Genomic DNA, 14,162 nt, shown 5'->3' on the forward strand with positions numbered 1-14,162 from the left:
CCGTTGTATTCGGCAGATGTGACTAATACAATTTGATTTGATTTGAGTTAACTGGTCGAAAGATGTACAGTGTGAGAAAGTGAAGGCTGGAGAAGGGAGGATGGCTCCTTCAATGCATTCTGGCCATTACAATGAGCCCATCCTCTGATTTAAAGTGACAGGTTTTTTTTGGGGGGGGGGTCGTCAGTAAATTCTCTCACTCTTACCTTTCTACGCACCTGTTGCTCTTTGGCCGAGTGGATCTTGACGTGTTTGCGTAGGGAGCTGGGGTCGGTGTAGCGCTTGGTGCATCCCGGGATCTGACACGCGTACGGTTTCTATAGAACATGATGAACATATGAATAGTGTAGGGTAAGTGTCTGATTCAAAGCAACTAGTTGTTGCGTAACGACAGTGAAGCAGCGAAGCAACCACAAGTCAAAGCAACCGAAACTTTTCAAAATGGATTAATACAAAACCACATGTGAACTCAAGAACATGTTTGCGTTGGCCATAGGCACTATGTTACATTACCAAAGAAGAGCAGAAATCAAGAACAAAAATGCACACAAAAAATGCACACAAAAAATGCACACAAAAAATGCACACAAAAAAAAACAGGCAGAAGAGTAATGAAATGCGATGAAATAAGAAGGCAAAGAGAGCCTCCTACCTTTCAGCTGAGAATACAGAGAGCAATTGAAGAAATTGAGGGCAAGAGAGGAGGAATGAGAAAGAGAGTGAAGAGAAAATATAAAACATAAATTGAATAAAATATTCAATTTGACAACATTTTTAAGCACTACAAGAAATCACATTTAGAGTAGCACATTGGTGCTCCATAGAAGACTGACGACATAAAGGCTACCCCGGGGCGGCAGGGTAATCTAGTGGTTAGAGCGTTGGACTAGTAACCGGAAGGTTGCAAGTTCAAACCCCCGAGCTGACAAGGTACAAATCTGTCGTTCTGCCCCTGAACAGGCAGTTAACCCACTGTTCCTAGGCCGTCATTGAAAATAAGAATTTGTTCTTAACTGACTTGCCTAGTTAAATAAAGGTCAAATAAAAAAAAAAAAAATCACATTTGTTATAAGGTTTATATTCTCGTTAAGTTATCGTGCAAATTACGCCAAAAGATGTGAGGGGGGGGCACTAAACATGATCACCAAAAGCAACACTTCGCTACATCCGCAATAACATCTGCTAAATATGTGTATGCGACCAATAACATTTGATTGGATCACTACACCAGTGGTGTAAAAACGACTGCACTCCCTGTCATTAACTTTCCTCATTGTCACACAATATTACTGAATAAAATGCAGCCTGGTGATGGAGATATTTTCCCCTTGTGTTTACCTGACCAAAAGCATGTGGACACGTGCTCATCAAACATCGCATACCAAAATCATGGGCATTAATACAGAGTTGGTCCCCCCTTTGTTGCTATAACAGCCTCCAATCTTCTGGGAAGGCTTTTCACTACATGTTGGAACATTGCTGTGGAGACTTGCTTCCATTCAGCCACAAGAGCATTAGTGAGGTCGGGCACTGATGTTGGGTGATTAGGCCTGGCTAGCAGTCGTTGTTCCAATTCATCACAAAGGTGTTCAATGGGGTTGAGGTCATGGCTCTATGCAGGCCAGTCAAGTTCTTCCACACCAATCTCAACCAACCAATTTCTGTATGGACCTCGCTTTGTGCACGGGAGCATTGTCATGCTGAAACAGGAAAGGGCCTTCCCCAAACTCTTGTCACAAAGTTGGATGCACAGAATCGTCTAGAATGTCATTGTATGCTGTAGCGTTAAGATTTCCCTCCACTGGAACTAAGGGGCCTAGCCCGAACCATGATAAACAGCCCCAGACAATTCCTCATCCACCAAACTTTACAGTTGGCACTATGCATTTGGGCAGGTAGCTTTCTCTGAAACCGAGATTCATCCGTCAGACTGCCAGATGGTGAAGCGTGATTCATCACTTCAGAGAACGCGTTTCCACTGCTCCAGAGTCCAATAGCGGCAAGCTTTACACCACTCCAGCCAACGCATGGCATTGTGCATGGTGATCTTAGGCTTGTGTGCGGCTGCTCGGACATGGAAACCCATTCCATGAAGCTCCTGACGAACAGTTATTGTGCTGAAATTGCTTCCAGAGGCAGTTTGGAACTCGGTAGTGAGTGTTGCAACCGAGGACAGACGATTTTTACCCGCTCTGCGCTTCAGCACTCAGCGGCCCCGTTCTGTGAGCTTGCGTGGCCTACCACTTCACGGCTGAGCCGTTGATACTCCTAGATGTTTCCACTACACAATAACAGCACTTACAATGAAACCCGGGGCAGCTCTAGCAGGGCAGAAATTTGACGAAGTGACTTGTTGGAAAGGTGGCATCCTATGACGGTGCCACGTCGAAAGTCACTGAGCTCTTCAGTACAGGCCATTCCACTGCCAATGTCTGTCTATGGAGATTACATGGCTGAGTGCTCGATTTTGAGAGATACCTGTCAACAACGGGCGTGGCTGAAATAGCCGAATCCACTCATTTGAAACAGGGTGTCCACATACTTTTGTATGGTGTATGTATTTTCTCTCTCCACACAGTGGAAAATAAGGTGGCCATTAAAGTGAAAGGTGATACGCCTCTTTATTGGTTCTCCGCTTGTACCTCGCTCATTTCTGTAAATAACACATTGTTATTCCAAGCCGCTCTCGACACCACTCATCTCTGCCCTGTTTGTTATTCCTACGCAACGCCAATCCGACACAGACCCGATGAGTGGAGAAAATATCCAGCGAGGGAGAAGGAAAAAAAAAACACACACACACACACACAACTTCTTTCTAGTATAAATATCATAGTTGAAAATTATTTTTCCCCCAAAGTGTGTTTGTCAGGGTGGCGGGCGGTGAAATTAGGCTCTCGGCGGGGCGCTAATGTGCGGCCATCAGCGTCTTGGGCTGGTGGTGGAATTGGCTGTGTCAGTACGGTAGTGAGGCTGGGGGGGCTGAGGCTGGTTGAGGCCTGTGGACTGTGATAAAGTAGGACGTTGGAGGAGTAACGGAGACAGGAGGAATGAGTCGTGGCTGACTCAGGCTTTCCTTTCCTCTATATACAGTCATTGGTTTCCCGCCTGTAACAGACAGAGACAAGGCAAAGCCCTGTCTGAGCCGAACGCTCCACGCTAACCTAACTGCTGCTTATTTCACATACTGTGACTCGAAACGGACTAATGGAAGTGATATTTTAATGATCTGTAGCATGTCGTGGCACCGGCACAGCCTCTGGCTGATGGAGGGAGTGTGGGGCGAGTGAGAACGGACTGTTACTCCCTGACTGATGGTTCGCTTATTGAACTGTGACACTGTCAAGGGATGGAAATGGGCATTGAGGTTTGGAAATGGGCACCGACCCTTTCATGTGTACAATTCCATTTTCCTTTAGGTTTAGTTTGGTTTTTGGTTTGGTTTAGTGAATGGCAGCCTTGGAAAGGGAGGGAAAAAGAAGGGAAATCTAAACAAACACTTGTTAAATAAAAATCCCCCGTACACATACACCGTAATCAGGTCACCCCTATCAGAGTTCAAATGTTAACAATGGCCCCTCCCACTACTTTTAGGGCACTCACACCCACAGCGAGTGTCTAAAAAGAACCCTGATTCAAACCCCTTATAACAGCCTTGATCCATGATCTACAGCGGAAAGGAACCAGGAGGTAGGAATTGTGGGTAGTAGAACCAGAGTGGAGGCTGTCTCCATGTGTTCTGACCGTGTCCAGGTGAGTGCGCTGGTGCTTGGCCCGGTCGCTGGAGTTGCTGAAAGCTTTCTGGCAGCCGGGGTGCTGGCACAGGTAGGGCTTCTCCCCTGTGTGGCTCCGTAGGTGGATCTTTAGGTTCTCCAGGCGGGAAAAGGCCTTGCTGCAGCCCTCAAACTGCAGGAGAGGATAGACAAGAGAAACACACACACAGAGGGAGAGAGAGGGAGAGAGAAAGAGAGAGATCAATAAGAGAGGAAGGCTGTACAATGAAGCCACTGTGTCCATGTACCTCTGTGACTCAGAGCAGCGCATGCTCCCACTCATTCCCCCACTCCTTCTATCAGTCACACAGCTGGATGAGTCCCTTCCTTACAATGACACCAGGCCATGGAAACTAACAGATATTGTACCAGCCATGGTCAAAATCTTCCATTTTCACATGGTCTGGGCACTTGTGTTTCCACAAACCACAGTAAAAAGCTATTAGTAACCAAATTACATTGATTTAATCCCAAATGGCACCTTTTCCCCTGTTCAGTACACAACTTTTGACCAGGGCCCATGGGGTTCTGGTCAAAAAGAGTGCATTATTTAGGGAATAGGGTGCCATTTGTTACTCAGACATTGTCATATGAGCCAGGAACACCTCACATCTGTGTTTTACAGATGTAGGATCTTAATCTGAGCCAGTTTGCTACAGCAGGAAAATAATCCTACAGGAGGAAATATGAATTATTATGTGGATTTTTCTAGCAGATGGTACATCTTTATTATGGGAAAATCAAGCCTGAAATTTCTAAATTCAAATTACAAACTTCAGAAGCCTTTTCAAACCTGAAATACACCACCATTTTTACATTTCCTGCCTGGCAGGAATGTTCTTCTGCAACAGGGTGATCAAATTTAGATCCCACATATGTATATACATGCCTTCAGTATTAGTGTTACTACAACTTGCTATGTAGCTACCGGTGAGGCTACAGTGCAGGGAGACGATAGGAAGCCCGTACTACCAAGAGACAGGTAGTGGGGTTGCAGGAGAAACGACAGTAAACCTATACTGTACAGTGACAGTTAATGGGTGACATGCGGAGCATAGTATATGAGGGTAGATGAACTAGATAAGTGGCAGTGAGTGTAAACAAGCCCATTACATCTGATCCTGACTGGCCACTCAGCCCATTTGATCCTATCCACTCAGCCAATGGACACCACAGATTTGCTAGCACACCCATTATTCATGAGTCTGCTCGCATATCCTCCCCCACTCATCAACACAAACAGGGCTGATTGGCTGAGACAGTGGCCATCCTCCTCCTCCTCCTATGCATACAGCCATTAAGTGTATGGAGCACCACTGTACATGTAGAGTACAGTACACCTCAATGTAACTTATATCCCGCTTCATTAATCTGCCTTAACTATTCACGGGGACTCGCGGCACTGGCTACGGTCAGCCTGACATCAATACCAGTCATGGTTGCTATCATGGTCCACAACAATGGGAGCCTTTGGGGCCACTGAGGAGCATCGCATCAAGGCCCTTTCCGTTACAATTACTTTCCTGTTACCCTATCTGAGGGCTCTGCCGGCTCCACCTCCCTGGCCATTATGCCTCGATCAGGGGCGTGGACACACACACATGCATGCGAGCAAACGCACACAAGCGTAGGGACGGGATTAGTAGGGTCGTCTCACTCTGTAGCCTGGGCAGCAGTGGTACCTGACATGGGAGGAACTGCTCTCTATTGTCCCCTGACCTTTAGTGAAGCCTCTGCGTGTGTGTTGTGTGTTGTGTTTGTGTGTGTGTGTGCGCGCGCACTGGGCTGGGGAGTGTCGGGTTACACCCAAGGAGAGAGACACACCATTCTTCTAATGGCCCTTCAGTCCTGATCTGAGCTCAATGCTCATACATGGCCTCCTTCATTCACTCACAGCACAGGCAGGAAGCGCCCTCTATTCACAGCCCCCGCCATTTAATATGGACGAAACCTAACCCTGTCATGGGAGAGCTGGGTCAGGTGACCGAGGTTTTGTATGTGTGTGTGTGTGTGTGTCCGTGCCTGTCTAAATGTGCTATTCAAACAATAAAAAAAGAGACCAGAAGATTCCTTTGTCTCATCACACTCACATAGCTTCCTCATCAGCTCCGTACTTAGCAACCCCATAGAGACTCATGTTTTTGTTGTGATAAGTGGACACCTTAAAGCTGCTAACACACACACACACACACACACACACACACACACACACACACACACACACACACACACACACACACACACACACGTAGTGGCAGTCGTTTGGATTGTAGAAAGGGCAAGGATAAATATCACAACAGAATACATGATACGGCATGTAATGTACAGTAGATTTCAGCCCACTAATGTCATGAGATCAAACCGACCATGCTGCATCAACACAGGGCAGAGAAATGGGCCTCCTCAGGCCTCCTCGACCGGAGGGCTTGGGAAACATCTAAAAGTGTCAGACCACACAATACACACTGGAGTCGTATTATTCTAGAGGCAGGGTCATCAACTGTATAGGACTGAGGGGGGGTTCAATAAAATCTCAGAGGAGAAGCCCTCTATACTAGCATGCCAGGCCTGACAGACACATACCGTGCCGAACATTTGAGTTTGGAAAATAAATATAAACCTTATTGACGGGCCAAATGTGTGTATTTATGTAGAAGGGAAATAATCAGTCTTTCATTCTTTCTTTGACGCAATACAAATTTGAAGCTAAATGAGAGTTATAGGTCCGTGGAGAAAAGCGTGCTAATCGTGTTGCTCTGGATATTAAAGTGCCCGAGGTCGGCTGGCAGTGAGACGGTGCTCTGTGTCCCAAATGGCACCCTTTAGCCCACACAGAGCCCAAGAATAGGGAGCCATTTGGGATGCAGGCATGGAGGGTGAAGTTTCCCCGCCTGTTGAGAGCCTACTCCCACCACTGGGGCAAGGGCACATGATTCACAGGACATTGGTTTACTGACCGGCTCATAGAGCATTTACTGTGCATGGTCAGGTGTTGCTAACCTGCCAGTCAAAATGGCATCTGTTGGTGTGGTGGGTTACTGGGAAGGTGTCGGCAAAGTCGAAAGCAGGACTGGGGCACAGGTTGAAATTCTACAGCGTGCGTATAACTTTGCTGCTGTGTGAGAGCTATTGAAGCTATTTTGTACGGGGGGGGGGGGAAATGTCACCAAGAATTTGGTTGTTTATTTTTCCGTAAAATGGATGAGCAAAGAAGTAAAACAGGATGACAAGGAAGAAGGTATGGGTGGGAAGGCCTGTGGAGCCAGCCGAGGTGTCGAAACCACACAGGACAACTTCAGCTTCTTCTAAACACGTCTTTGATATGATTTGTGAAAGCAGTTTAGACGCTAATCACATGAATTGCTTTAAACATGTTTGGCTTTCCCCTCTGAATGATTGGTTCTAAGGTAAACGGGCTCGATAACCACACGAAGGGAGCAGGCGAGCAGGGCCTGAGCCACGTTTGACACCGGCGGCTCGGGCAGCTCGGTAAACATTGGGGTGACGGTGGGTTCTGACATGGCCGAGGGGCCGGCAGCCGATCACAACAGACAGCTTATGGGCCCAGAGAGCTGGGCTGTGAAGGTACAGCGAGCTTGAGGCCTTCATGGGAAATGAATGCTGACTGGCAAAGAGAAGCCCAAACAGTTGGCCGCCTAAATGGCCGCAGTGTACCGCTAACCTACTAAAAAGAGCTCATTAGAAAGAGCCTGACTGAGATGCCGGAGAAGATCGAAACAAACCGCCCGTTTATTGCATGGCGTTGGGGGGAGAAAAGCTGCCGCTGACATCTCAGACATCATTTTGATAGAAAGCCTTGAGAAAGAAAGAGAGGTAAATATAGAGCGAGAGAGAGAGAGAGAGAGAGAGAGAGAGAGAGAGAGAGAGAGAGAGACGAAACGAGACAAGAGTTTTCTCAAGAGGTTCATTTCTTTAGAAATGCACTCTATTCGACTGTATCGAGGTCATGTAAGCGAAAGTCTCACCTCCTCGATGTGCTTTTTTTGTTGTTGTGAGGAATGACTTTCGAACGTTCTTTCTCTCGACAGCTACAGTCTCCAGTGTTGCTGCTGACAGGAGGGAATCCTTTGATATCAGTGAAACCCCATGTTTCTGGCCTGCTCTCACCACCATCCGTTTGACCGGAGGCTTCTGACTAATGATGAAAGAAATGGGATTAAAATGTTTGGCTGCTAACTAGCATGAAATCCCTATTACTCATTTTGAGAGGACCTTCAGTCAACGCAATAAGGTACTCCGGGGCTTAACGAGGCCCACCGGTTATCCGCTTTGATTAATTTCAGCTAACGCATCGAGGCTCTGTAATTGCCTAAGCTTCTAACGGGGTGAGGTGTTCTCTTAAGGCCTAATCTGGGAATCCAACACACCACCACAGAATATAACCTTAGATAAAAAGTTAAACTGGTTGCTTTTCAGTATTATTCTAATCTGAAAGAAAAAAAATAGGTACTGGAAGTGTGTTCATTTATCACAAGGTGCCTTTTTATACGCTGACCGACGAGGAAAACCACCAACACTTCAGGATCTGTTCAGCTGAAAAATGCTGGAGCGGAGTGTTCAGGCTGCGGCTCGGGGAAACATGTGCGTTTAATCTGCCTGCTTCCAAATGCCCCGTGGCAACCACAGCAAAGAGCAGAAAAACGTAAATGGATGAAATTATATCCATATGATTCAACGAGACAGCTAAGGAGAGGCAGGTTTCTCATGTGCTTCGTCAGGGTACCAAATTAAAGCCAGCTTCGCTAAAACATTTGCATTACATAGTTTACACATATCATTTCCACAGCCAAGCAGGACCCCTTTTAGCAGCCAGACTCATCTGTTGCGAATAGAGGCCCTAATTTGAATCAAAGATGGGGGATGACTTTTTTTTCTTCTCCTTTCCATTTCTCAATGCTGGATTGAGATGAATTCACACACACTTTACTTTGTTTTTCTTTTGCGTCATTCCCCCTTATCCTCAGCCCAAACTCTCACAGCACTTGATTTATGAATGGTGAGATATGAGTACACACATACACAGCAGTGACTAAGGCAGGACTGTTGTCCAGATGGAACAGAGTGAGCGAGCGCTGCCGAGGCGATAGCTCGCTCAGCCGATAAATTGGTGGAAGGAAGTAGTCATGTAAATGACTAAAGAAATTGTTCCGAGCAGCCATTTTGCACTAACACGGTCCCGCATAGTTTGGGGCAGATGAAAAAGTTTGTGAATGGCATCGTCTACAACAGGAAGCATTCCTATGATGACTAAATGAGGCATCCAGCATAATGGCCCACCAGCTGCTCTCTGCCACAACAAGGGCTGCGTCCCAAATGGCACCCTATTCCCGATATAGAGCACTACTTTTGACCAGAGCCCTATGGACCTTGGCCAAAAGTAGTGCACTATAAAGGGAATAAGGTACCATTTGGAATTAATCCTAGCACTTTTGATGGAGATTGAGGGGGAACTATATGATGGATTTGAACCGGGACTGGTATAGAACGACTTATAGAACTACTTTGGGTACGTCTGGCTCCAGAATACATGGTAAGTCGAGTCGTCATGGAAGCACTTAACCTGTTGAGACTCAGGGGCCTGCGTTTACATATGTGCCAGCTTCCAGGCCCTGTATTACATTAGAGAGCTAAGATGTAATTTCCTCGTGATCGGGGCATCGCTGGGTTTATGGCCCAGTTTGAGAGGGAGAGGGAAGTGGGGTCACACACGCGTACCATAGTACAGCCCTTCTCTCTTTGATAAAAGTAAAAAGGATATATCTTATTTGCTGATCTGATGACCTTCACTGTTAGCGTTCAACAGCAACTGTTCATTCCCAAGCCGAACTCCCTGTTTTCCACATAAAAGCAAAAATGCCCTCAATGTGCCATTGGTTCAGTGGCACACCTTGTCTGTGTGTTATCTTGAAACTGGCCCGTATTCATTCGTACCCCCCTGTATGAAAACAGACAAACTGTGCAGGAGTTCCCATTGAAATGCACTCAACTTCCAACACAAATGGGGTCACGTTTCAGCCAAGTGACCAACCGCATCCATATCAATGCGTTCAAATGAGAGCGGACAATGTTTAGACTGCACCAGTACTAAAGCCTTAACAGTAGTCAGGTTTTTTTTTTTGGCGGACTTTAGATGTTACAGGGCAGAAGTTGACTTTTAAATCATGGTTGCGCCAACAAACAAAAAATATTTCTGAAGGGGTTTCTGAAACGTCAGTCCATTTGAGATTGAGGGAAGTTCAGTTGGAGGGCTTGTGTATTGGTTACAGCCAGAGTCTTATATTTAGGAGCCCTTGTATTTTTTCTCAATGTAAGGCTCTGGTTACAGCAACGGAGGAAGGCAAAAGAAAGACGTTGGTTTTTGCTGGACGAAAATAATTCCGGATCTTTACTCTTGTGAATAACCATTCATTGAGAGGTGATTGAAACTCATGACTCAGAGTTGGTACGTCATGACTGTGTTTCATGGCGCTGAATCTCTCTCTCTGATTGCTGGCCCTGTGTTTACCCTAGCTGCCCTAACCATTTCTAATAGCTAATTAGAGTGTATTACACAGCCCTGGTGCCATGACCATTAGTAGACCATCAAGGCATTAATTATAAACCTTTTCGCCGTAACTCGAACCCCCGGAGTGAGGGGAACGTTAGTGAAAATCCTTAACACGATATGTGCTTTGAGCCGGCTGCTGGACTGATGTTACTCCCAGTCAATACCGTATCATTTGTGACGGGTCTGAGAGCAGCATCCTCTCTCCTCTCTCTGCCAACCCGGGCTCAATCTGTCCAGGACCTCTCCCTCACACCTGCTTCCATTCCCCCCTGCACCTCTTCTCTCCTCTCCACACCCCTTTCCGGGAAAAGCTCCTCTTCCTCCGAGGCTTCAGTGGGTTCCAGAGTGGGGACTGTTCTACACGTGGATGGATTCAGACGCCTACTAGATGGCATTTATTAGTTGATCGCTTTGCTACTTTTCTCTTCCAGGTTGTTCTATATCAAAGTGACTTGACTCATACCGGCTCTCTCTCTCAACTCAATCAACCATTTCTTCATCTCTCGAATCCCTCTCTCTGTCCACCACTGTCCCTCTCTCCCTCCTCCCGTGTACCTCTGACATCAGTCTCTCCTGTGTCACCCGGCTCTCCCTAACTCTGAAAAAGTAGGAAAATGTATGCGCTCACTACTGTAAGTTGCTCTGAATAAGAGCGTCCGCTAAATGACTCAAACGTAAATGTACAAAGTAACCCTCTCTCCCTCTCTGTACCCTTCTCCCTTTTGGCAAACTGCTCCTTGTCCACGCAACAAAATAAACATTTCAGAGGCGCCGCGTGCTGCCAAGCTAAACGCCTTGACGCCACAGGCCCCATAATATTCAGAGAGAAAACAGTCGCTGCGAAATTAAACAATAGGTCAAGATGGCATTGTGATCACCACCCAGCACTGGCCCAGCAAGGCGAAGAGCCGAAGAGAGAGAAAGGGCATTTTGCGCAACTAACAGTCCCTCGGAAAAGAGATCGAACAGCGAACAGCGGGCGGGCATCATTCACTCTGCTGGAGAATGTCCAGACCACTAGAGCCTTCTGGGTAATGGAGAATGGAGCGGCGGCTGCCCAAGACGTGGTGAAACTGAACTGCTAACAGTGCCCTCTCGGTTTTGTTCAGTTCTTAGTGTGCCAAAGTCATGCTCTCTTGTCTTCTCTCTCTGGGCGTCGGGGAGTCCAGTTTCACGCCAACGCGGGGGAAATACGGCTGGCTGTGATATATCAGCCTGCAACCGGGGCTTCAACGTGTCAGTCCTTACCAAGGCTCAAGTATATCACCCCTCACTGCAGACGTCCAAGTATTCACTTCTGAATAAATCAATTCATATCAACGTTTCAGTAAGTGGTTCCATGTTCACATGTGTAATTAAGTCAATCCCCATTCACCACCAATCTGTATTACTGTTTTGGCCCATGTTCCTAATGCCTGGCTGCAAACACATTCGTTTAAGTGCAAAAACAGTCTCTGTTCCTGAGCAATTACTTTGGACAAAAGCAACCTGCCAACTGCAGGAGTTGTGAGGTTCCAGCGTTCCGATTGGTATTCCACAGTAAACGTTTTTTATATTTATGGAATATTTTCCATGACATTTCTCATCCGACACGTGTTTACGTTAGCCAGTAATATGAGTCCGGGCCTGGCACTTGCCGTGGCCGCACAATGTTTTTTTTCTTTCTCTCACGTGCAATTTCCATTCGCAGTACCGTCCGGGTTGACCAAATTGTGCACGACCTAATGTAAAGCGTGGCTTTGTCCCTTTAAAATGTGAAACTTGGCACATCGGCAACACTGATTTTGGTTTCATTTTGCTCGGTGAAACGGACAACCTGAAAGGATCGGTCCTACGTGCCACAAACGTAATCGCTGTTATTACAGAATCCAAAGCTAGCATAAGACGGGAAACAATAAAACAGTTCCCAGACTTATCCTTCATTCTGTAAGGAAACAAAACCAATGGTTATAAATCCAGCATAAACCCTTTTACGTCTATGTTAAACTAATTCCGAGGCTGAACTGATCAAATATGAAACACATGTTTTGAAGTTGTACTGGGATCCTTTTCTGGAGACTCTTCAGCGTCACTGGAGGGGTGTAAAACTCTACGGGAGGAATGTAAAATCAGATGTCTACCAATCGAACTCTCTGGTTCTGAATAAACCAAGCCAGTAGCACCAAACAATGGGGTCTGTGCAACGCCACAACACAGCAGGTTAAACATTCTAGGCGCCGGTGTCATGACAGAATTCTCCACTGTGACAAAGCGTACCCCATGGGGAAGTTACTGTGATGTCGTTGCTCCCCCCCCCCCCCCTCTCCCGCTCTCTCTTTCTCTCTGGTCTAGGGTTGCAAAATTCAGAGAACGTTCAATAAATTCTCTAGGTTTCCAGAAATCTTGGTTGGAGGTTCGGGATTTCCTGTTTATTCCCTCCTGATTCTGGGAACCCTCCAACCGGGATTTTGGGAAAACCAGTTCCTGGAATTTTGCAACCCTACTTTGGTCTCTCTCTCTCTCTCTCTCTCTCTATGGTCTCTCACTCTCTCTCTGGTCTCTCACTCTCTCTGGTCTCTCACTCTCTCTGGTCTCTCTCTCTCTCTCTCTCTGGTCTCTCACTCTCTATGGTCTCTCTCTCTTTCTCTCTCTCTCTCTGGTCTCTCACTCTCTATGGTCTCTCTCTCTCTCTCTCTCTTTCTGGAGAGAGCTCTCTCTCTCTGGTCTCTCTCCCTCTTTCTGGAGAGAGCTCTGATACAGCTCTGTGGTGTATCTCCATTATAACAAGCAGAGTGAAGGCTTGACAGTGTAAACAGACAGAGCCTGTAGGGAGTGTGGACAGCCTCATTGGCCTGGAGGACTGAACACTTTGCTGGGGAACGCTCCCAGCTCTAATTGCCCTGCTGGATTCCAGCTGTGAGTCAGCGTTACAGAGCGCAATGTTCTGCCAACGCTATGAATGCTATGAAAAAGCTCCCAAATATGGATCACATTCACATCATTTTCAGGTATATCATACAGCGTGTTGAGTTGATTCTGGGCTGAATACTTTGAGGATGACATTATTTTTATACAATGATTCAACTAATCTCTCTTCTACTTTCCTTCGGGCCTCCTCCTCCTTTCAAAACCTTCAAATGTCACCTGCTAGCTAGCCAACCGAGCCACTGAACACTACAGTGCGTATGTCAACATAACCCTACCACATAACACATTTGATTTCAATCCATAAAAAAAATGCTAACATCCATCCTTCTCTCGACAGTACCAGTGTCTGTACTGTAGCTACTTTATATTAGTTGCTGGCCCAGAGTGACACTGGATCCTGGTCTGACTCTGGAGTCTGGACTGGTCTGAGTGGAGGCGTAGTCCAGGGGCTGTGGTCTGGCGGCCCCTGGCTCTGAGGCAGACATGGTCTGGGTCTGGAGAAGGGAATATAAAGGTGTCTCTTGTTGCTCTGTTTATTGGGAGATGTGACGGCGGTCAGGCTAGGCGAGGTAGATGATGTTTCTCTGGGCTCAGTGGTTTGTGTGATGCGTGTCCCACTGACACCCAGCCCCCCCTGCTACATCAATACCTCAACAACACCCACTCCACCTCTGGGTACTGAGAGATTTACCTCTGTCCACATACTGTTCACACACTGTCCCACACACTCCCAACAGGCCCGGCTCACACACTGCGGCTCACAGAGAAGGTTTGCGGAATGGCTGCTGCTCGGTCACAAATGGTGTCTCGTCGGTCAGTACAAAACGAGGCTAGTGTTACGTAGGGAGTACGACGCTCGAGAAAGTATATTTTTCTTTTTTCCTGGTAAACTGCCTCCAAATGTTTCCATAAGA

At 46.7% G+C, this 14,162-nt stretch overlaps 1 protein-coding gene across 2 annotated transcripts in view; it reads right to left on the minus strand.

The window, feature by feature from the left end:
- LOC115108090 (zinc finger protein GLIS1-like) overlaps positions 1-14,162 on the minus strand; it is a 129,650-nt gene that overhangs the window by 24,804 nt on the left and 90,684 nt on the right. Inside the window, exons 5-6 of one of the 2 annotated variants that reach the window (XM_029632047.2) lie at positions 3,745-3,906; positions 219-317 (exon numbers count right to left, since the gene is read on the minus strand). In XM_029632047.2, coding sequence (XP_029487907.2) covers positions 219-317; positions 3,745-3,906 — 261 coding nt within the window. Of the gene's footprint in view, positions 1-206; positions 318-3,744; positions 3,907-14,162 lie in introns of both variants that reach the window. The other variant, XM_029632046.2, reaches the window with a different exon arrangement.

This window comes from Oncorhynchus nerka, linkage group LG24, assembly GCF_034236695.1.
Source record: "Oncorhynchus nerka isolate Pitt River linkage group LG24, Oner_Uvic_2.0, whole genome shotgun sequence".
Classification (NCBI taxonomy): domain Eukaryota; kingdom Metazoa; phylum Chordata; class Actinopteri; order Salmoniformes; family Salmonidae; genus Oncorhynchus; species Oncorhynchus nerka.